The sequence below is a fragment of the Mobula birostris genome, chromosome 18 (genome assembly GCF_030028105.1).
Source record: "Mobula birostris isolate sMobBir1 chromosome 18, sMobBir1.hap1, whole genome shotgun sequence".
NCBI classification, from domain to species: Eukaryota; Metazoa; Chordata; class Chondrichthyes; order Myliobatiformes; family Myliobatidae; genus Mobula; species Mobula birostris.
Window position 1 is genome coordinate 27,979,864 of NC_092387.1, and position 25,129 is coordinate 28,004,992.

At 41.4% G+C, this 25,129-nt stretch overlaps 1 protein-coding gene across 16 annotated transcripts in view; it reads right to left on the reverse strand.

Annotated features, from left to right (window-relative positions):
• The window catches only part of LOC140211819 (CUGBP Elav-like family member 4), an 860,614-nt gene that overhangs the window by 250,631 nt on the left and 584,854 nt on the right, over positions 1-25,129 (reverse strand). For 4 of the 16 annotated variants that reach the window (XM_072281981.1, XM_072281973.1, XM_072281982.1 and 1 more), the window contains exon 4: positions 20,025-20,043. The exons of the other annotated variants lie outside the window; for them this stretch is intronic. In XM_072281981.1, coding sequence (XP_072138082.1) covers positions 20,025-20,043 — 19 coding nt within the window. The remainder of the gene's footprint in view (positions 1-20,024; positions 20,044-25,129) is intronic. 16 annotated transcript variants of the gene reach the window in all.

The window sequence follows — 25,129 nt, forward strand, 5'->3', positions numbered from 1 at the left end:
TCAAAGGTTGTATTTCTTTAACATGGAATGACACTTTGATGTAAAAATTGCACCAAACGCCCCTGCTGAGTCTGTTGCACACAGCTACAATAGTACAAGTCAACAGACTGACTAAATTTGATAACGTAACCACAAATGCAACAATCTGTCTCTGCCTAGCATTTAGTCAGAGGTTTTATTCAAATATATACTTGTGCACACTCAGACTTAGACACGGGCATCATGCAGATGTGGGTGCACATACACATACACACACACACACACACACACACACACACACACAGAGCTGATTTATTACTTCTTTTCAAACTTCTCGAGAAAGCCAAAGTTCAGGAGCCTCTCCGTGCAGGCAACAATGAGAGCTAATGTCTCAGTGCTAGCCGCAATGCTTCGTTCCATTAGCAAGCTGTCAAATTTACAATGCTGGGACTGTGTCTGAAGCAAAGGCACTGGAATAAAGCACTGGTAAACAATTAGCCTGGATGGTTAGTCATAACATTGGAAACATGGCAGAAAGAAAGGCCTTGCTGATTTGAGAGAGAGAATAAGAAAGAACTTGAGAGAATAACAGGAGGACAGAAGAAGAAAGAAAGAAGGGGAAAGAAAAATGGCTGAAGAGAGAGTGGTTGGGAGGGACGGAGTGTGGTGGCGAGAGAGTAATGGGGAAGAGAGAAGCTACAGGTGGTGGAGAAGGGAAAGGGAAAGAGGGAAAAGGTATAGAGATGTGGCAGAGAGAGAGGGGAGGTTGAGAAGAAGAAAGGGGAGAAGAGAGAGAGAGACAGAGGGAGAGAAAATGTGTAGGAGAGTGAGGGAGAGGGGAATGAGAAAAAGGGGTAGAGAAGGGAGAGGGATAAGAGGAGAAGTGGGGAAAATGGAAAAGAGTGAAAGACAATGAGGGAGAGTGAGTGAAAGAGAGAGGGGGAGAGATTCAAATGAAGACAGAGGCATAGACTAAGAGAGACAAGAGCGAGAGTTGTGGCAGATAGAGAGAGAGAGAACTGCGTGTCATGCAGCAATCACAGTAGATTGGAGAGACTTTAAATGAGACAATCTCTCAATGCACCAGCAAGAACGGGTGGTATCAGAAACCAATCATGTTTTTCTCTATCAAATTACGATCACCAGCACAATGTCAGGCTGAATACTAACATAACCATTAACTGCAGACCGCAATTTTCTCCTGTTCTTATCCTGTGTTTATTTTCCTCCTCACAACCATGCATTAGAAATATTAGGCAAGAGCATGGACAAATTGGCATTTAATGCATCAATCATGTATAAAAGCAATTTAGTCTGGAGTAAGTTCAGCCCAATGATAATTTCCAGGTGAAATGTGTCCATTGAGCAACTAGCCCAGGGACTTCAATACACTATTCGGGTTAACATGTCAGTGATGTTCTGTAAATCAGCTGCTCAGATAACCACATCATGTCATGTAACACAAGTTTGTTCCTCTTCTAGCATCAATTAGAAACTTTAGGTGCAAGCTTTGACCAGTGTTTAACATTCACTGTAGAATTAGGAGTGCTTCACTACTTGAAGGGGTACTTTGCTGATGCTGGGAGACTTGTGCAGGCAATTTTTGATGCTCATAAAACTGACCAAAGTTTGCAGAGTTTTCTAAGTAGCACAGAGTGCTTTTGTCAGCATCTAGTTGTTGAGACACTCATGCCATTGCCACTGCCACATCTGTGATGACACGACTGCGGTAACAGGTCCAGCAGCTTTTATACCAGGGATAATCATGTCTGCACAATGAAAGGAGTTACTTCCTCGCGAAATAGAGGCGCCACAGTGGTTCAGCTGGTAGAGCCACTGCCTCATGAATCCAATGACATAGATTCAATCCTAACCTCCAATGCCATCTACGTGAGTTTTCACACTCTTCCTGTGAGAGCATAGACTTTTTCTGGGTGCTCTGGTTTATTCCCATGTCCCAAAAGCATGTAGCTTAGTAGGTTAATTACCCTCTGTAAATTGTTCCTAGTGTACAGGTGAGTGGTAGAACCTGGAGATATTTAAGACCATAAGATATAGGAGCAGAATTAGGCCATTTGGCCGATCGAGTCTGCTCTGCCACTTCATCATGGATGATCTAATTTTCCTCTCAGTCTCAAATCTCCTTCCTTCTCCCTGTATCCCTTCATTCCATGATCAATCAAGAATCTATCAACCTCTGCCTTAAATATACATAAAAACTTGGCCTCCACAGCTGCTTGTGGCAAAGAATTCCACAGATTCACCACTTCCTGGCCTAAAAAAATTCCTTCTCACCTCCGTTCTGAAAGGACACTACTCTATTCTGAGATGGTGTCCACTGATCTTATATTATTCCACCATAGGAAACACCTTCTCTCCGTCCACTCTTCTGAGACCTTTCATCATTTGATTGGTTTCTAGTGAATGTAGGACCAGAGCTATCAAACACTTCATATGACAACCATTCAATCATGGAATCGTTTTCATTTTTGTGAACCCTCTTCAGTTTCAGAACATCCTTTCTAAGTTAAGGGGCCCAAGACTGCTCATAATACTCTTAGTGATGCCACACCAGTGCTTTATAAAGTCTCAACATTACATACTTGCTTTTGTATTCTAGTCCTCTTGAAATGAATGTTAGCATCACAATTGCCTTCCTTACCACAGACTCAACCTGCAAATTAACCTTTAGGGAATCCCGCACAAGGACTCCCAAGTCCCTCTGTGCCTTTGTTTTTTTTTTGTATTTTCCCTTGATTTAGAAGATAGTCAACCTTTTCATTTTTTCTACCAAAGTGCATGACCGTACACTTCCTGACACTGTACTTCATCTGCCATTTCTTTGCCCATTTTTCTAATATATCTTAGTCCTCCTGTAGCCTTTCTACTTCTATAAAACTACCTGCCCCTCCACCTATCTTCATATCATCTGCAAACTTTGCAACAAAGCCATCAGTTCCATCATCCAAATCATTGACATATAATGTAAAAAGAATCAGTCCGAACACAGATCTCTGTAAAATACCACTAGTCACCTGCAGCCAACCAGAAAAGGCTCCCTTTATTTCTCACTCTTTGCCTCCTGCCAATCAGCCACTGCTTTGTCCATGCTAGACTCATTCCTGTAACACCATGGGCTCTTAGCTTGTTAAGCAGCCTCATGTGTGGCACCTTGTCAAAAGCTTTCTAAAAATCCAAGTATACATTAACCAATTCTCCTTTGTCTATCCTGCTTGTTGTTTCTTCAAAGAATTCCAACAGATTTGTCAAACAAGATTTTCCCTTGAGCAAACCATGCTGATTACGGCCTATTTTATAATGTGCCTACAAGTATCTTGAGACCTCATTCTTGATAATCGACTCCAACATCTTCCCAACCACTGAGGTCAGACTAAACGGCCTATAGTTTCCTTTCCTCTGCTTCTCTCCTTTCTTGAAGAGTGGAGTGACATTTGCAATTTTCCAGTCTTTTGGAACCGTTCTAGAATCTAGTGATTTTCGGAAGATCATTACTAATGCCTCCAGAATCTCTTCAGCCACATCTTTCAGGTCCCTGGGGTGTACACCATCTGGTCCAGGTAACTCATCTACCTTCAGAGCTTTCAGTTTCCCAAGAATATTCTCTCTAGTCATGGTAACTTCACACACTTCATGACCTCTGACACCTGGAACTTCCATCATACAGCTAGTGTCTTCCACCGTGAAAACTGATGCAAAATACTTATTCAGTTCATCCGCCATTTCCTTGTTTCCCATTACTACCTTCTCAACATCATTTTCCTGCAGTCCAATATCCACTCTTGCCTCTCTTTTATACTTCAAGTATCTGAAGAAACTTTTTCTATTCTCTTTAATATTATTGGCTAGCTCACTTTCATATTCCATCTGGACCTTCTTAATGACTTTTTTACTTGCCTTCTGTTGGTTTTTCAAAGCTTCCCAGTTCTCTAACTGCCCATTATTTTTTGCTCTGCTAATGCCCTCTCTTTGGCTTTTTTGTTGGCTTTGACTTCTCTTTTTAGCCATGCTTGTGTCATCTTTCCTTCAGAATCCTTCTTCTTCTTTGGGATGTATCTATCCTGTGCCTTCCGCATTGCTTCCAGAAATTCCAGCAATTGCTGCTCTTCCCTCATCCTTGCCAGTGTTCTTTTCCAATCAACTCTGGCCAACTCCCCTCTCATGTCTCTGTAATTCCCTTTGCTCCACTACAATACTGATTTCTGACTTTAGATTCTCCTTCTCAAATTTCAGGGTGAATTCAATCATATTATGATCACTTGCCCATAAGGGTTCTTTTACCTTAAGCCCTCTGAGCAATTCTGGTTTATTGTACAACACCCAATCCAGAATAGCTGATCCTCTAGTGGGATCAAGCATGAGCCGCTCTAAAAAGCTATTTCATATGCACTCTAGAAATTCCCCCTACTGAAGGCATCAACCTGATTTTCCCAATATACCTAAATATTAAAATCCCCCAAGACTATTGTAATATTGCCCTCTTGGTGAGAGTGTGGAGAGAATAAACATTGGATTAATATAGGATTAGTGTAAATGGGTGCTAGATTGTCAGCAAAAACTCAATGTGCCAAAGAGCCTGTTTTTGTGCTATATCATCTATGACTCTATATAAGGGTACACCTCGCAAGCACCAGTGTTTTCAGAATATGAATGGCAGAGAAAAAAACTAGGAGAATACCAGCATAGTTTTCTGTAAAATTATATATCATAGTTTTATTTCCTTTCATTGCTTTACAAGTAAGTTGTGTACATTTGTGTGTTTGTGTCTGGGAGGGGTGTGCCTGTGCACACAAAAATGTGTCTGCATTTTGCATCTGTGTTTATATGTGTGCAAAAGTGCCTTGTGAGTCCCTGTGTATGTGCACTCATCTGTGTATGTACCACAAAGTTCAAAGTTTAAATTCAAAGTTAATTTATTATCAAAGTACGTATATGTCACCATTTTCTACCCAGAGATTCATTTTCTTAGAGAGATTCACAGTAGAACTAGAAATAAAAAAGATCAAAGAAAAAACACTCACAGGGACTGACATAAAACACCAAGAAAAAGACAAATTATGCAAATACTAAATAAACAAATAATAAATTTTTCAACCAATAAATAATATTGAGAACATGAGTTGTAGAGACCTTGAAAGTGAATCCATAGGTTGTAGAATCATTTCAGAGGTGAGTGAAGTTATCCACGCTGGGTCAGGTGCCTGATGGTTGACTGTTCTTGAACTTGGTGTTGTGAGACCTAAGGCTCCTGCACCTCCTTCTCGATATGCATGCAAGTATGTGTAATGTGCGTGTATGTGCTGTCTAAATTAATGTCTGAATGAAAGTGTAGTATTTCTGTAGGTCTAGCATTTATGCTGACTTGAGTTGTGCGATTTTGATATTTCTTCAACATTTGCCAGTATGTGGGGTTCTCATTCCTGGAGAAGGCAGTGGAGATGTCTCTTGCCAGGGTCTCTTAACGGTGGCCTCAGGCAACCCTCCTGGCATGTATGTCATTGACCAGGACCTCTCTCTCCCTTTGAGTGAAATGTGGATCTCTCTCCCTCTTGCCTGCGGCTTGTCTCTCCGTTATGGCAGCTATAGTGAGTTGTTACTGCCTGACTTTTATAGGAAGTTTGCATTTAAACTTCTGCTCTGTTAACAAACAGCTAAATGTTGGCACTTTCAGAGTTTCCTGATTCTTCCTTCTGACTCCCAGCTTGGGGCTGTCCTGTATGGAACCAATACAAATAGCTGCTTCACCACACTTTCCCAAATTTAAAACCCAGGCCATGCTTTTCTTGGCCATTTCTATGGTCTGGCATAAGATGCATCAAGATAGATACTTGCAATGGATGCAGCATATGTGGCGTGCTCCACAGAAGATCAAAGCACACTACTTCACCAATTACTCCCACCGGAGACTCCCATCATAAATGTAGTGAACATAGAACATAGAACACTACAGCACAGTACGATCCTTTCGACCCACAATGTTGTACAGACATTTTAACCCAGTGCAAGATCAATCTAATGCTTCCCTTTTGCATGGCCTTCCAGTTTTCGGTCATCCATGTGCCCATCTAAGAGTAGTGATTGTACTGGATTCCGCAATTCTTCTGGCAGCGCATTCCATCTAATGGTGATTTAAAGCTGAAAGGGTGAAAGGTCAGGGAACAGGCAGACATGGGGATGGAGATGGAGAGGGGCAGTGAACAAAGCTTTGCGTTCTCCTTCATCTTGCCTTTAAAATTTCCTGGTTCCTTCCTTCTGATTCCCAGACTTCACTTCCTCTACATTGCATACATACAAAAGCACATGCACACAGACGGAAACAAACATATGTACAGTATATATAGAGACACAAACATATATGGAGATGAATACTTTGAGATACATACCTGTAAGCCTAGAGACACAAATACAAACACACACACACGCACACACATATACGGACACAACTCTGCAAAAACAGGAACACAGATGCAGGAATGCATAAAGGCATGTTCAACACTCACACACACAAACACATGTACATTCAAATACAATTATAATGGAAACAACTATGCATATATGCTTGCCACCATTCCACATGTATAGACATATACACACACACACACACACAAGAAAGTGCATTTACAATAAATCCAGTATAGGTGGAAGATCACAAATAAGATGGAATCAACAGCAAAGTATGGTTCAATACCCCTCTCACCAAGGGAATTCAGAGCTAGCTGTGATCCAATCTGGTAGAAAAAAATGAGCTGGTGACCTGGACAGGGTATCTATTTATTGAAAGAGTAATTGGATGTATTTGACATTAGACAGGAGACAGCTCGCCAGATCCTGGCGGGTGAGGGAAACAAACAGATGCTGTTTAGATAACAAAACCTTTCTATCAGACATTATCAAGAAGGGAGCCATCATTTAATACCGAGTGGAACAAAGAGATTGAGGTCAGATCTATTAAGACCCAGTGATCAAATGTGTATTCTTTTCCCTTGTAAAACATTTGCACAATTTTTAAGAGAAATTCCATTGCTTTCCATCTAATTATAAGATGGAATTGTTATTCTGAGTATAGGCACACTACATTCGGAGAGGACAGAAGAATAGTAATAGCCTCATTTTCAAACCTGGCAAGGCTTGTTACAAACCTGACACGCTGTCCAGTTATTTTACCATCTCCTTGGATTAGCTGGAAGATTTCAACCAATACTTTGTGATGGCCAGCTGCCCTATTACTAGAGTCAATTTCACGTTAGCAGAATAACCAGTAAACGACAGACTGCAAAGTCGATGTATGTGCTAATCACAAGTCATAGAGACATAGAACTTCACAGCACACATACAGGCCCTTCAGCCCACCATATCAATACTGTCCGTTTTACCTACTTTCACTTATTCTATTTGTCTGTATTGGATCTGCACTGCTCCATGCAACCTAAGCCTGTCTAAATGCTTCATAAATGTCGTGAACATGCAACATAGAACATGAAGCAGTAAGTACAGACCTTTCAGCCCCATGATGTGCTAACCTTTCAACATACTCTAATGCTTCCTTCCCGCATATCACTCCATTTTTCTTTCATGCCGAAGTGGGAGGAGCTGAAGGTGGCGCCAGAGTTTTGTGCGGACCTGAGCAAATTCTTCCAGCTCATCCGCGAAACAGTTTAAATCTCCTGTTCTTATATCTCTTCTTTCCCTTTTCAAGGCGGCTGGGGTCCTGTTGGAGTCCATGATCTGCAGCTGCACTCAAACTATGTTCTTCACGGGCAGTGGGTTCTCGCTTTTGGAACTCACCGAACGGCCTTGTTTCGGGATCTCCAGGAGCAGCTTGGAAGAAGTGTGTGAACTGAAGCATCACAGGAGATCAAAACATTGAGACCTCAGGGTTAGGTGCCGGAGGCCTCGGCACTCCAGTGACCTGTTTCTCTCTCTCTCTTTCTCGAGAGTGAGTCTGCTGGTCCTCAAGTAAGGGGAATAACAAATGTAAGGGGTTTCATTTTTTTTATGTCACTGTGTAGTCTAATTAAAATGGCTTCTTTGTTATGTTATAATTGAAAGAGCTTCTTTGTTATGTTAACTGCTGAGAAAGTCCTTCCCGCTAGCAGTTTGTTTGAATCACGTTACTGATAAGAAGATATTATGAACCAATTGCGATAGTTGATATGTTTTTGGTGTATCTGTAAGATATTGTATGCGCGGGGTTTTGGGGGAGAAGGCGAGAGAGAGAGAGAGAGACAGAGGATGGACCAGGTGCTGTGAGTCCACTAACGGGGTCGGACCCCAAGCGGGGCGTTCAGCAAGGAGACGGAGACAGAGACGGACTCGTTTGGAGCGTCTGGTCGACCACCGTTGTTGGTCCCAGGCGGCCGGTCGAGGTGGTCCGAGGGGTCGCAGGGTGAAGAAGAAGGGCCCTGAGCTCCAACTGTTTGTGCACGAAGAGATTGAACTTTGATAAGTGTGGCGCCTTTTATTTTCCTTTTATATTTTATTCTTTATTAATTATATAGTTCCAGTAACATCTATAAACTGTAAATCATTTAATCGTATCTGGTGTATTTTCTGTTATTTGGGCGGGGTGGGGTACATCACACAGCATCCACACAAACTATTACCCAGTTTGGCAGGGCCGAGGGCTGTTTCCCTAGACGACAGCGAGCCGAGCGACCCTGAGACTGGCCGGGAGGCTACACAAATAAGCAACGCTATAGATTGTAGCATCAAAACAAAGAGCTGTTGGCCTCCCCTCTCACAGGAGCCATATGTCTCCCTCGCTATCGTTAGTGAGATGTCAAATTGTTGGGACAGACAGTAGTTTTTGATGGACCCTAGATCATGGTCTATGGGGGTTTGCTATGGCTTGCATGATGGGTAGTGGAAGGGGGGGAGTCTGATGCTTTTTTGCTGAATGGCCTAATTCTGCTCCTATGTCTTGTGGTCTTACTGTGCGAAGGTTTTAGGCGCAGACATTTAGCTGCGCTGTCTAAGGCTTTTGAACAGTAGTGTATTTGTCATTGTGGAGTGGAGAGTGAATTTGTGAATCTAGCGTGAGCAAGGGGTGTTGGGAATGGCGAGGGTAAAGCTCTGTGGGAGGGGTGTGAGACAGGTGTCAGAGAAGGAGTGCCAGGGGCTGAGGGTGGTGCAGGTGAAATTACACCCAGCCCTGTGATGCCAGGCTGAATCAGGTTTATTAACACTCACATATATCATGAAATCTGTTGGGTTTTTTGCAGCCGTACAGTGCAATACATAAAATTACTAAAGTACTGTGCAAATGCCTTAGGCATCCTAGTTAAATATGTGAATGTACTAACGTTTGTATGCTGTACGTGTGTGCCTAGGTCTTTTGCACAGAACAGTATCCTAATATTTAGACACAAAGGCATCACAGGAAATGGGGAAAGAGCAGAAATACAGTTTAGAGAGCAAGGTCTTGACATGGTTATATTTATTATTATGGCTAAGTGTGTCTGTAAACGTTGCTGCTGTAATGAAATAATTTCCCACTTGGGATCAATATACTTATTATTATCATTATGGTTATATTGAATGGCAAAGTAGTTTTGAGGGAGCCAAAGAGACTTCGCCACTTTTGATTTCCATGCTTCCAAGAACTTGCCAAATGAGCAAATAAGGATTGGCTCCATAGCTACCAAGTGCAAGATATGCTTCCAAAGCTATAGGGATCAAAACTGCACATACTACAAGTGTGTGCCCACTAAAGCTCAATGCAATTTATTAAAAAAAGCTTAATTACAAACTTTAAACCCTCATTCTTCTGCGGTGAAAAACAATCACAGTGCCATCCCTCGGCTGAAGGGGAAGTCTGTGACTGTGTCGCTTTTATCACTATTGTTGGTGGTAGGGAGGCAGCAGATTATATTCTTGAATTAACCTCTCTTTGTCAGGAGCATTCCCTGAGTTATGTAAGGGATCTGTCCTCAAGAACTGTGAGGAAGCTGATTTCTTCATCAAGTAAAAATGTCCGCTTTCTTATAGCTACCCTTATTGTATCGCACAACACAAAATTCTTTAATTTCATTGAATATTCACCACAGCACTATCCATAAATACACTAATAGAATATACACTCCAGACTAAAGAGACTACAGATGTTGGAATCTGGAGTATCACACACACAAAACGCTGGAGGAACTCTGCAGGTCAGGCGTCATTTGTGAAGGGAAACAGATAGTTGAGACCCTTCATCTGGACCGGAATATATAATGTGTCCCATTGTTAATGAATCCCACAATATATTATTTATTATTATTATATTTTTATTTTTTCTTACCTTCAAGCTGGTAAGACCTGAGGTATGGCTATAGCCAAGCACACTTATTTGTCAATTCCTAGGAACTTCCATACTATTCTAGTGGTGTTTAGTATTGTGGCTTTTTGGAGGTTTACATAAATATTGCTGTGAAAGACTAATTGTTTAATGTTATTGTTTAGTGGCTTTGGGATAATATCAGTTGTAGCTATTACTACTGGGTCAATGTATACCTTTTTCATGTTCCATAGTCTTTCAAATTCCTCTTTTAATTCAGCATAATTCTGGTGTTTTTCACTTTATGATCTCTGTATGTTACAGTATGGGTATTTGGAATGGCTATATCTGTTAAGTAAGTTGTTCTTGCTTGATTATCCTGTAATATTATATCTGAATGGTTATTATTGATTGTCTTATCTGCAATAATGGATTGGTTGTAATATAATTTGTAGGTCTCTGACTCTAAAACTGTTCAGGCTTGTATTTATGTACGGTATGGTGTCTGTTATGAGTATATATTTCAAAGCAGGATTTTGGTGAATGATGTTTGACACTTTAATTGTGCCTGTGTAAGCAATCAGATTGAGTTAAACTGATGCAGGATCCCGTGATGTGTTGGATTGTTTCTGGTTTCCCTTGGCATTTTCTGCATTTATCATGTTGAATTTATTTGTCTTTTATTATATATTTTTGATAAATTTTTTTGTATTACCACCTGGCTCTGCATTGCCAAAAGGAATCCTTCTGTTTCTGGGAAGAGGTCCCCAACTCTGAGCCAGGCACTCAATGCTTCCTTGTCGACATCTAGTCTGCTCAGATAGTGGGGGGGGGGGTCTTCTATAGAACCTTGAAGAACTGGAGGTATGAGTATAGCCAAGCACACTTGTTTCTCAATTTGTAGGAACTTTCGGACTATTATAGCGGTGTTTATTATTGTGGCTTTCTGAAGATTTACATAGATATTACTGTGTAGCCTTAATTATTTAATGCTATTGTGTAGTGCTTTGGGATGACACCAGTTGTAGACATAACTATCGGGACAATATATACCCTATTCATGTTCCATAGTCTTTCAATTTCCTCCTTTAATTCAGCATATTTCTGGTATTTTTCACTTACTGATTTCTGTGAGTTATGTTTGTTTTAGAATGGCTATATCTATTAACTCCCTCCTTTCTAGATCTTTCTGTCTCTGTCTCTGGAGACAGCTTATCCACTGATGTCTACTATAAGCCTACTGACTCTCACAGCTATCTGGACTATTCCTCTTCTCACCCTGTCTCTTGCAAAAACACCATCCCCTTCTCGCAATTCCTCCGTCTCCGCCGCATCTGCTCTCAGGATGAGGCTTTTCATTCTAGGACGAGGGAGATGTCTTCCTTTTTTAAAGAAAGGGGCCTCCCTTCCTCCACTATCAACTCTGCTCTTAAACGCATCTCCCCCATTTCACGTACATCTGCTCTCACTCCATCCTCCCGCCACCCCACTAGGAATAGGGTTCCCCTGGTCCTCACCTACCACCCCACCAGCCTCCAGGTCCAACATATTATTCTCCATAACTTCCGCACCTCCAATGGGATCCCACCACTAAGCACATCTTTCCCTCCCCCCCTCTCTCTGCATTCCGCAGGGATCACTCCCTACGCAACTCCCTTGTCCATTCGTCCCCCCCCATCCCTCCCCATCCCTCTACGCTCTGTCCGCCAGAGAAAGCAGGATCTCCCAGTGGCCACATATTTTAATTCCACATCCCATTCCCATCCTGACATGTCTATCCACGGCCTCCTCTACTGTAAAGATGAAGCCACACTCAGGTTGGAGGAACAACACCTTATATTCCGTCTGGGTAGACTCCAACCTGATGGCATGAACATCAACTTCTCTAACTTCCACTAATGCCCCACCTCCCCCTCGTACCCCATCTGTTACTTATTTTTATACACACATTCTTTCTCTCACTCTCTTTTTTCTCCCTCTGTCCCTCTGAATATACCCCTTGCCCATCCTCTGGGTCCCGCCCCCCCCGTCTTTCTTCCAGACCTCCTGTCCCATGATCCTCTCGTATCCCTTTTGCCTATCACCTGTCCAGCTCTTGGCTCTATCCCTCCCCCTCCTGTCTTCTCCTATCATTTTGGATCTCCCCCTCCCCCTCCAACTTTGAAATCCCTTACTCACTCTTCCTTCAGTTAGTCCTGACGAAGGGTCTCGGCCTGAAACGTCAACTGCACCTCTTCCTACAGATGCTGCCTGGCCTGCTGCGTTCACCAGTAACTTTTATGTGTGTTGCGTATATCTATTAACTAAGTTGTTCCTGCTTGTTTATCCTGTATTACTTTATCCAAACTGTTATTCTGGACTGTCCTTACTGTAAAAACTGATTGGTCATAATATAAGTTGTGGTATTCTGATATATTTATCAGAACTTATATTTATAGTTAGGTGTGATTTAATTTATGAGTTTGCATTTTAAAGCAAGATTTTGATGAATGATGTTTTCCACTTGATTGTACCTGTGTATGATGATGTTGATGATGATGATGATGATGATTATTTTTGTTACCTTGAAAATGCTTTAAAACGATATGGGAGAATTTGCTTAAAGTCGGATATCTGTAGGTCGGGGGCATTTGTAGCCTGGGGAGTTCGCATATACAGACTTCAGTGTTATGTTGGGACTTGTGGTCATGCTCCAGGGGTAGAGTTGAAAGCATTGCTAGGTCAGGCTGACACCCATGTTCAACGGAACTGATCTGCTGGGAAGAGAATCAAAGCCTTTGCAGCCCACCATCACTCTAAATACAGTTCAGGGACAGACATCGTGGTCACACAATTGGAACAGAGCTGTGGTGGAAAGCTGAGACACAGTCAATGGAATTCTTCAGCTGTTGAAATGAAATGAATTTGTTTTTATACACTGTTTAAATATATATTAAATTAAGAAAAGCAATGACATCAAATTTGTTTTATTCTGAGCTCGTTTCTATTGAAAGCGGAATGTGCATTAATGTTGGTGTCTTCAGGCTTGATTAGACATGTAATCTCGTGTGAAAGGGAATGAGCAGGGAAAACAGAGAATAAATGAGCTCTTCACCGCTAAAGTGCATGGTCGTCATTAAATTAATTGTTTCCAACCATGTGTGACGTCCATCAGCTGCTATTATGGCTGGACTTCTACAAAGACAAATCAAACTTCCTTTCTGTAACTCTTCCACTGCCTGTTTCCTGCATGTTCTCTGCTCTCAATTCTGAAGTTGCCCTCAGTTAATTGAACTGCTGCCTCACAACACTAGAGACCAGGGTTTAATCTTGCCCTCAGATGCCGTCTGTGTGCACAGTTCTCCCTGTGACTGTAAGAAATTCACCCGGATGCTCTGGTTTCCTCCCACATCCCAAAGGCATGAAGGCTGGTAGGTAAATTGGCCACAGTCAATTGCCCCCAGTGTGCAGGTGAGTGGAAATCACTACAAGACGGTTGATGGAAATGTGGGGAGAATCATACTCAGCATTTTAGGAGCAGCTTCTTCCTCTCCACCATCAGATTTCAGAACAGAGAATGAATCCATGAACACCACCTCACTATTCTTGCTCTCTTTTGGCACAACTTCTTTACTTTTAAAATACTGTATTTTTTTTATTGCAAATTACATCATATTTTATGTATTACACTGCATTGCAGCCACAAAACAACAAATTTCACAACATTTTCTGATCCTGATTCTAAAAATGGGATTAGTGCAGGAAGAGAGTAAATGGGTAGATGATTGTCAGCGTAGACACAGTGGCTGAAGTGCCAGTCTCCATGCTGTACGGCTCAGTGACTCTCTCTCTGGTACAGCCAATAGAACTGCAGTCTCACAGCTCCCGAGACACAGGTCAATCGTGACCTGTGCTGCTTTCTGTGTGGATATTGTTCCCTCTATGATTATGAGGGTTCCTCCAGATTATAGAACTTAGAATATAGAACACCAGAGCACAGTATGGGCCCTCTGCTCCACAATGTTGTGCTGATATTTTAACCTACTCTAAGATCAATATAACCATTCCCTTCTACATTTTGCTATCATTCATATGCCTATCTACGAGTTTCTTAAATCCCCCCAATGTACCTGCCTCTACCATCTCCCCTAGTTCCACACACTCATCACTCTGTGTTAAAAATTTACTTCTGACATCCTCCCTATACTTTCCTCCAATCATCTCCCTAGTATTAGCCATTTCTGCCCTGGGAATATGTCTTCATCTATCCACTCGACCTATGCCTCTTATCATCTTGTACACCTCTTTCAAGTCAGCTCTGACGCCAGCAGATGATCTGGTTTCCTTCCAAATCATTGAGATGTGTGGGTTGGTAGGTTAATAGGACAATATAATTTGGCACCAGTAAGTAGAGTAGCTGAGTAGTAAAATCGGGGTGCAGGGTGCAGAGGAAAGCTGATGATAATGTGGGGAAAATAGATTAGAGAGAAAATCAGTGTCAGAGTGAGATTGCTCTCTGAGCTAGCATCAGTGGGCTAAATGGCCTCATTCTATGTACTTTTCCAATAATATAGATCAGTTACAGATTTAGGTAGAGAAATGGCAGATGGAATTTAAACTGGGCAAGTTTGATGTTTTACACTTTGGGAGTCAAATGTGAAAAAAGTGTACACGAAAAATGGCGGGACATTAAAAAATATGATATACAGAGGGGGGTCTTGTGGTCTAAATAAATAGCTTCATGAAAGTGGCCACACATGTTTGGCAGCACGGTGACGTAGTGGTTAGCACAACATTTATAGTACCAGCGGTTCGGGTTCATTTCCCGTTGCTGTCTGTAAGGAGTGTGTACGTTTTCCCCATGTCCGCATGGGTTTCCTCCTACAGTCCAAGTACATACCGATTGGTAGATTGATTGCAAATTGTCCCATGAATAGGCTAGGGTTAAATCTGAGGTTGTTGGACAAGGCAGTTTGAAGGGTCGGAAGGGCCTATTTCGTACTGTATCTCAATAGAAGTAAATATATTAATTAATTAATAATAAAGTGTAGGTAGGGTGGTGCAGAAAAATGGAAAATTTGCGTTTATTGGTCAGGAAGTCATGGCACAGTTGCGTAAGATATTGGTTCAGTCGCATTTGGAGTATGTATGCATTTCTGTGTGCCTCATTACAGGAAGGGTATGGAGGCTTTGAGGAGGTTCACCAGGATTAGAGGGTATGTGATATAATGAACATCGATTTATCAAACCTCCAGTCATGGCCGCCCCACCCCCTTCATCATCACCATCCCCTTTTCCCTCTCTCACCTTGTCTTCTTGCATGTCCATCACCACCCTCTGGTGCTCCTCTCCCCTTTTCTTTCTTCCATGGCCTTCTCTTCTCTCCTGTTAGATTCCTCCTTCTGCAGCCCTGTATCACTTTCACCAATCAATATCCCAGCTCTTTACTTCGCCCATCCTCTCCCCAGTATCACCTATCACCTTGTGATCCTCCCTCCCCTCCTCACACCTCTTTTAACTCGACTCCTCATTTGTATTCTCTGGTCCTTCTGAAGGGTCTCGGCTTGAAATGTCGGCTGCACTCTTTTCTATAGATACTGTGGCCTGCTGAGTCCCTCCAGCATTTTGTGTGTGTTACTAATATTAAATGAAAATGCTTTTGCTACAGCATTGGATGCGGATGGAAGTATATAAAATGATGAAAGGCATTGACAGGATAGATAGGATAGGTCTTTATCCCACACAGAGAAATGCATTGTTTCTGACGATTGTACTTGCGGCATCTTGCAAGTGAGATGCTCCAGTGCTAACATAACAGACTAAGAATTTACTAATCCCGTAAGTCGTTGCAATGTGGGAAAAAGTGGAGTACCCTGAAGAAACCCACATGGTAACGGGGAGAAAGTACAAACTGCTAACAGACAGCAGTAGGAATTGAACTGCGATCGCTGGCACTAGAGAATGTTATATAACCTTTGTGCTACCATACCTCTCACTATTCTGTGTTCTATGTCATAAAAAAATCAAGAGGTGAATGTTGATACTGGAATGAAATTTTCATTCTATGAAACTGATTAGCTCCAATTGTTGACAGAGCATATTTTGGATTCCCTTTGGAAAATGAATTAAGGAGAGATTTGCATTTCATGTCCCTGGCAGAATACCCAGCACTTTGTGAGTCTTTGGAATTCTCTGCTCTTGAGAGCTGTGAATGGAGCTGTTAAGTGTATTCAAGGACTGAATTGATTTTGGGACTATAGGGGAATGAAGAGTTGTGTTGTGCACTAATTGTGTTTCCTACATTGCTCCCTATGGTCATCCTTGCAATGTTGTAAACACAATCAGCACACAGAAAGCTCCCATGAGCAGCAAAGTGATAATGACCAAATAATCTGATTTTTAATGATACTGAATGAAGGATAAATATGAGCCAGTGAACGGAGGCTTTGGAAAGGGTACAGAAGACATTTTTTAGGATGCTGCCTGGATTAGAGGGCACGAGGTATAATGGGAGGTTGAGTGAACTTGGGTTGTTTTCTCTGGAGCATCAGAGGCTGTGGGAAGACTGATAGTTTATCAGATTATGAGACACATGCATATAGCCGACAGTCAGAATTAGAAATGTCAATTGATACAGAAACACACACACACAAAATGCTGAGGGATCTCAGCAGGTCAGGCAGTATCTATGGAAATAAATAAACAGTCAATGTTTCGGGCAAGACCATTCTTCAGGACTGGAAAGGAAGGGGGAAGATGTGAGAATAAAAATGTGGGGGCAGAGGAAGGAGGACTATCTAAAAGGTGATGGAGGGTGGGAAAGGTGAAGTGCTGGAGAAGAAAGAATCCGATTGGAGATGAGAGTTAACTGTGGAAGAAAGGGAAGAAGAAGGGACACCATGGAGAGGTGATAGGCAGGTGAGGAGAAGAGATAAGAGGCCAGAATGGGGAATAGAAGAAGAAGGAAGAGGATGGGAAAGCAATTACAACCCCAACAGATTCACATGTGAAGTGTTGTCTCACCTGGAAAGACAGTTGGGGTAGTTTGTACAGTATGTTTTCCCTGTGACTATGTGGGTCTCCTCCGGATGCTCCAGTTTCCTCCCAAATTTCAAAGAAGTATGGGTTAGCAAGCTAATTGGTCATAATTAGGCACAGTAGTTCTGTGTTGGAAGGGCCTATTACTATACAGTATTTCCAAATAAATTAAAACTAAAATAATAAGATGCTGTCCTGACTCCCTGATTGGGACGTTCATTTTCTTGAGATTTGCTTTTTGAGTAGCTAAGGTAAACACCTGTAGTGTACTTTGTCAATGGCAAACACCGCAGCCACTGTGCTCTCGTGGTGGTGTGAATGAATGTCTAGGGTGGCGGATGGGGCATCAATCAAATGCCTTCATTGACCTGGATGATATGTAAGTTTTTATTGTTATTGGGGGCGGAGTTGTGCAAGCAAGTGGAGAGAAAGTTATCACTTTGATGACCTGTGACTTGTAGGTGTAGGAAAGGTTTGGGAAATCAGATCAGGAGCTGAGGCACATGGTGTGGGATACCTAGCCTCTGACTTGCTCCTGTGGTCCTTGTATTTCTGCGGCTGATGTACATGTGCTCTTAGCGAATGATGAACACTATCAATCAAGGCAGGACTCAGAGTTCAAAGTTCAAAGTAAATATATTATTAAAGCGCATATATGCAATTCCGAGATTATTTTTCTTGCAGGCATACTCAATAAATCAATAATAGAATAATAACCATAATATCATCAGTGAAAGACTGTACCAACCTGAGCATTCAAGCAATGTACAAAAGACAATAAACTATGCAAATACAAAAAGAAAGAAATAATAATAAAAAATAAATAAGGTGTAAATATTGAGAAAATCAATTATACCCAATATCACTGAGTATCATGGGTGTTTTTTTTAATCTCTCCTTGGACATTCCCCTTTAGATTTTGATCTTGATTCTATTCTTCTTCTTCCCTCCTCTTTAGTAGGCAGAACGATTGCACTTTTCCCAGTCTGAATTCTCAAAGCATCCTGAATCCTATTCAGCTCTCTACTAAGCCTTCTATCAGCCACTCCGCTCAACTGTGTCAAAGATGCAAAGGGGAATAGATGCATTGGCCATGCCTTGATCATTGTATGTGTTAATGGAATTATCAGCACTGTGGGAGAACTTTCACCTCAATGATTCAAGGAAGCAGCTTGCTGTTACCTCTCCGAAGATACCTATGGATGCGCAACAATTTCTCCCGTGTTTATCCCAATCTAGGATTTAACAAAACTTTGAGATTGCTCAAAGGAGTCAGATGAAAGAAGAAAGTCATGCTCAGAGAACTGACATCTATCTTTAATGTTAATGGTGTATGACCATTAAAACTATTACCCAGAATTTCTGCCAAGGATATCATTTTATCATTGGGAATTAATCCCAGCCCTACGTGGAACAATGCAGGATGTATTTCTCATTTCTAATTATCCCAGGATATGGAGAGGGCAGATAGGGCTGGTGTTCGCCATCTCCAATTGATCTGAGCGGCAATTAGGAACCAACAATGATGCTGTGCGTCGTAAATCACATTGAGGAGATTTCATTTCTTGTTTATAGTGAATAAAGAGTGCTTAGATTCAAACTGCAACCATCACCATTGATGACTCAAGCAGCTCATCCTATACTTACTTAAATTTAAATTCTTCATTTGGACGGTTGAGATTCAAACTTGCATTACCTAATCCCCTGTGCTTTGTCTTTAATGATATTAAACTCCTTAAGTTTGTGCTTCCAGATACCAGTCTAATGGCTTTTTTTTAGTGTGTCGCACCAGACAGTCAGCCAATCTTGTCTGGTGCGTGGTCTCCTTTCGGATTAACCAGGTCACTATACGAACGATCCTGACTCAACACTTTTTTTTAATGAGGCCAAGTGGCTAGTTCGACGCTCAACCCATCGTGGACGGAAAGCAAGTTCGGAGGGTGGCCCGACTTGGATTCGAACACGGGAGCCTTCGCTCTGGAGTCCAGCACTGATGCCATTGCGCCACCAGCCGGCCTAACAGCTAATATGTTACAATACACCTACAATGTATTTTGTCCCATTCCCGATCCAGATAGCTTATTTCCACCTGTCCAGTACAGTCCTACACTGTCTCCACCTGCAAATATCTCATAAGATAGAGTGTGTGAAGGACTAATCTCATCATGGGATCAACATTGTGGAGAGAGAACAATAAGGCTCGGATACTGAGTAACTTAATTCAAGTGGCGTTCACAGTTTTTCTTATGCGCTGCTTAAAATAGGAAATTGGATCAAAAACTCGAGCCGATGTGCAAGCACCCTTTAGGAGGGTGAACTCATGAAAAGCATCTGATCCAGGTGGGCTCCCTGGTCAAGGACTAAAAACCTGTGCTGATCAACTGGCTCGATATCTTTAACCTCTTGCTTCGACAGTCTGAGATACCTACCTGCTTCAAGCAGGTTTCAATTATACCGATGCCTAAGAAGAATGTGGTAACCTGCCTCAGTGACTATCATCCAGTAGCACTTACAGTGATGAAGTGTTTTGAGAGGTTGATGATGAAACATATCAACTCCTGCCTGAGAAGTTACATGGATCTACTCCAGTTTGCCTACCAGAGCAACAGGTCCACAGCAGATACCATCTCATTGACTCTCCACTCAACCCTGGAACATCTGGACAACAATGATGCATACCTCAGGATGCTCTTTATCAACTACAGCTCAGCATACAGTCCCACCACACCCTCAAAACTGAGACCCTCAATACCTCCTTGTGCAATTGGACCCTCGATTTCCTCACTTGCAGACCCCAGTCAATTTGGATTGGCAACAAAATCTCCTCCACAATCTCCATCAGCACAGGTGCACCACAAGGCAGTGTGCTAATCCCCCTCCTCTACTTGCTTTATGCTTATGACTGTGTGGCTAAGCCCAGCTCCAATGCCATATGCAAGTTTGCTGACAACTCCACTGTCATAGGCCGACTCAAAGGTGAGCATATAGGAGGGAGATTGAAAACCCACTGAGTGGTGCCATAACAACAACCTCTTCCTCAATGTCAAGAAAACCAAGGAGATGATTATTGACTTCAGGAGAAGGAAACCAGAGGTCCATTAGCTAGTCCTTATCAGAGGATCGGAGGTGAAGAACATCAGCAACTTTAAATTCCTTGATGTTATTGTTTTGGAGGACCTGTCCAGAACCTGGCATGTAAGTGGAATTATGAAGAAAGTACGGCAGCACTTCCACATCCTTCAGAGCTTGCAAAGATTCGGCATGGCATCTAAAACTTTGACAAACTTCTATAGATGTGAGGTGGAGAGTATATTGACTGGCTGCAAAAAAATCTGGTACGGAAACACCAATGCCCTTGAATAGAAAATCCTACAAAAATAAGTGGATATGGCTCAGTCCATTATGGTAAAGCCTCCCCAGCATTAAGCACATCTACACAAAATGTTGTTACAGTATCCATCATCAAGGACACCCACCACCCAGAACGTGCTCTCTTCTCATTACTGTCATCAGAAAGAAGGTACAGGAGTCTAAGAAGTCACAACACCAGGTTCAGGACAGTTTTTAATCCCTCAGCCAACCCAGATGCTCTTGAACCAAAGAGGATAACTTCACTCAACTTCACTTACCTATCATTGAAATATTCCCCCAACCTACGGATTCACTTTTAAGGACACTTCACCTCTTATACTCAATACTTATTGCTTACTTATTTATTATTAATATTATTATTTCTTTCTTTTCGTTTTTGCACAGTTTTTTGAATTTTGCACATTGGTTGAACGCCTATATTGGTGCAATCCTTCATTGATTCTATTATGGTTATTTTTCTATTATGGATTTATTGAGTATGCTTGCAAGAAAATCAACCTCAGAGTTGTATATGGTGACATATATGTAGTTCTCCTGGGATCAATAAAATATGACTATGACTATGACAATGACAATGACTATGACTAATAAATTTACTCTGACTATTGAATCCTACACATCTACATCATTGAGCACATTTACAAGGAGCACTGCCACTAGAAAGCAGCATCCACCATCAAAGAAGTTCATCATCCAGGCCATGTTCTCTTCGCACTACTACCACTGGGCAGGAGATACAGGAGCCTTACATCCCACACCACCAGTTTTAGGAACAGTTACTCCCCTTCAACCATTAGGCTCCTGTATAAGTGTGGATAATTTCATTCAGCTCAACTCAGATCAGATTCCACAACCTATGGACTCACTTTCAAGGACTCTGCAACTCATCTTTCCAGTATAATTTATTTACTTTTTTATTATTTGGACTATTTTGTTTTCTTCTACACAATGGGAGTTTGTCAGCCTTTGTTTACATATAGTTTTTCATAAATTCTGTTGTATTTCTTTATTTTCCTGTAAATGCCTGCAAGAAAATGAATCACTTGGTAGTATGTAGTGATATATATGTAGTTTGATAATATATTTATTTGAACTTTGAATTTTAGAGTCATAGAACACTGCAACACAGAAACAGCCCATTTGGCCCACCTAGTCTGCTGCAAACTATTAACCTGCCTAGACCCATTGACCTGAACGTGGATTATGGCCCTCCATAACCCTCCCAGTCATACACCTATCCAAATTCTCTTAAATGTTGAAATCAAAACCACATCCACCACTTCTGTTGGCAGCTTGTTCCACATTCTCACCACCCTCTGAGAGAAGAAGTTACTCCTTTCTTAGAACTTTATTACCCTTTCCACTCATACCTGTCCCATCACTTCCAAGCCATGTTTACCTTTTTATCATTTATTTACATTATGCTGCATAAATGGTTCCAGCTGTCTTTTGAAATACGCGCGCTGTTCACTTTAATGGTTTCTCCCTGGTAACCTATCGCATTATTCTTTGGATTAGAAGGTTCAATTTGTCCTGACAGCTTGTGGAATAATTTTCATCTGAATAACATCAATCAGACTTGATTTCAATCAATGGAATACATCCATTTTAAATCATTTCCAAAGTGCTCTTGTATAAAAAGAAATGCTTTGAACATTACCATGCAAAAATAATGCATCTGCATTCATCCAGTCATATGACCTCCATATCAATACTTTAATAAAGTCTTTTGCAATGGATTTGAATACGTTCCAAAATCACTTAGTTCTCTTCTTCAAATTACTGGGGATGTGTTTATGTACTTAGTTGTTACCTGGGGCTTTAGATCCTGCATAGCAAAATGAAAAATAAAAGCTAATTCCAAGTGTGCAGTTCTGTCACCACAGTACAAGAAATATGTGATTGCCCCAGAGAGCAACCAAGTGGGATTCACAAAGATATGGATCGAGTTGTCGAGTTTGACTTACAAGGAAATGCTGGAGTTGTATTCTCTGAAACAGGAATGTGTGTGTGTGTGTGTGTGTGTGTGTGAGAGAGAGAGAGAGAGAGAAATATTTGTGACCTTGGACATATCTATGTGTATATGTTCATATTTCTTTGTGTATGTGTTGGGGGGGCTTTGTTCATATGTGTGCTTGTGTGTGAATGTGTAGCTTTGTGTGTGTGTGTGTGTGTGTGTGTGTGGGGAGGGGATGGCGGTGGGTGGTTTTGTGTGATTGCCTTCTTGATCTTCCTTTCTCTTGGACTATACCTCCCTCTGCCAAATCTGAGTGACAGCTGGTATGGAATAGCCAGCCTGTGTTAAGAGCATTCACACAAGGTACCTTCCAAACCTCAGAGCTGGAGCAGAAGCCAGTGATTCTCCATCCCATGTGAGTATGCAAGCAGAAGAGAAAAGTTATCAGTCAGACTATACAGGTAGGGGCTTTTCCTGAGCAGAGAGGTCAACGACTAAATATGAAGAGAACTTGGGCATTAGAAGAGTGTGAGGAAAGATGTTTTCACAAAAAGAACAGTAAACTCCTCTGTGTCATCCAAGACTCAAAATAGCATAAAGAATGAAAAGAAAGATTTGTATTTACACATTGAACCTTGAAGTGGATGGGCTACAGCAGCAGAAGATCACAAACGTACACTCAGGTATCAAGTAAAGTGGCCACTGAGTGTCTTTCATATGTTAATATAATGAACAATATCAAAAACCTCAAAACTTTTAGAATAAAAAGATTGTCATGGTAACAACTGGGCAATATTCATTAAATCTATTTTATAGCCTTGATGAAATGATTCCTTACAGAGAGGGAATGTAGCATTTTGTCATAGCAATATACTATGAAACAGAAGAAAATACTTTCTTTGAATGACTGTGGGTGGAATGTTGGCCTAGACACAGAAATTCTTAACTGCATTTCAATCAAGTTCATCCTTGGCAAGAAACATTAGAACATCTCATAACTGTGGTGCCAGCCAAAACGATAGCCAATGGCCTGTGAATCAACAGGATTAAAGTCTTAAAATTGCACCTTCTTTTGAATTTAGGGTCCAAGTTCATAGCTCCCTGAAAGCACCAACATAAGTACATATATGGTAAAGAAAGAATATAGCATTCTTCCCTTTATTGATTATCCAATAAGTCAGTAAATTCATGTTGCTGCTGTATAAAACCTTGATCAGGCTACACTTGGAATATTATGTGTACTGTAGGTCTGGGAGGATGTTGAAATATGTGGGGCAAGTTTTTTTTTATACAAAGAGAGTCGTAGGTGTCTGTAATGGATGGAAATTGATATGATAGAGATGTGAATGGAAATGGATATGATAGAGGTGTGGATGGAAATGATATGATAGAGATGTGGATGGAAATGGATATGATAGAGGTGTGGATGGAAATGATATGATAGAGATGTGGATGGAAATGGATATGATAGAGGTGTGGATGGAAATGATATGATAGAGATGTGGATGGAAATGGATATGATAGAGGTGTGGATGGAAATGATATGATAGAGGTGTGGATGGAAATGATATAATAGAGATGTAGATGGAAATGGATATGATAGAGGTGTGGATGGAAGTGATATGATAGAGGTGTGGATGGAAATGATATGATAGAGATGTAGATGGAAATGGATATGATAGAGGTGTGGATGGAAATTATATGATAGAGGTGTGGAAGAGGTTTTTAGACAGACAATGAATATGCAGGAAATGGAGAGATGTAGATCATGTGCAGAAAAATGTCAATTAGTTTAATTTGGGTTTCTGCTCAGCAGAGACAACATAGGCTGAAGGGCCTGTTTCTGAGCACAAATATTTCATTTTCCATGGTCTGTGTACTTTGTTCAAGTCATACTACAGAAACATGAGTACAAAGAGTTAGGCTGGCACTCCTGTTCTATGGAGAATGTCTACCATGCAACATTAAACCAAGGCTCTGCCTTCCCTCTCAGGATGCCTCACAGGCGTATTCTGAAAAAAATACCTTTAGTTTCCTTTCTGGCTTTAAAGGGGGGAAAAAAATCCCTTAAGCAGCATTTAGAGACCATAAGAAAAAGGAGCAGGAGGTCTTGCCATTCAGATCATCGGGTTTACTCTGCCATTCAATCATGGCTGATTTATTTTCCTTCTCAGTTTCAGCTTTAGATATACTCAATGACTTGACCTCCACAGCTGTCTGTGGCAATAAATTCCACAGAATCACTACTGTCTGGATAAAGAAATTCCTCATTATCTCTGTTCTTAAGGGCATCTTCCTTCTATTCTAAGGCTGTGCACTTTGGTCCAAGACTCTCCCAATATTGGAACCACCCTCTGCTTATCCACTCTGTCAAGGCCTTTCGACGTTCGGTAGGTTTCAATGAGATTCCCCCATCATTCTTCCAAACTCCAGAGAGTATAATCCCAGAGTTATCAAATGCTCCTCATATGTTAACCCTTTCAGTCCTGGGATCTTTTTCATAAGCCCCCCTCTCCAATGCCAATACA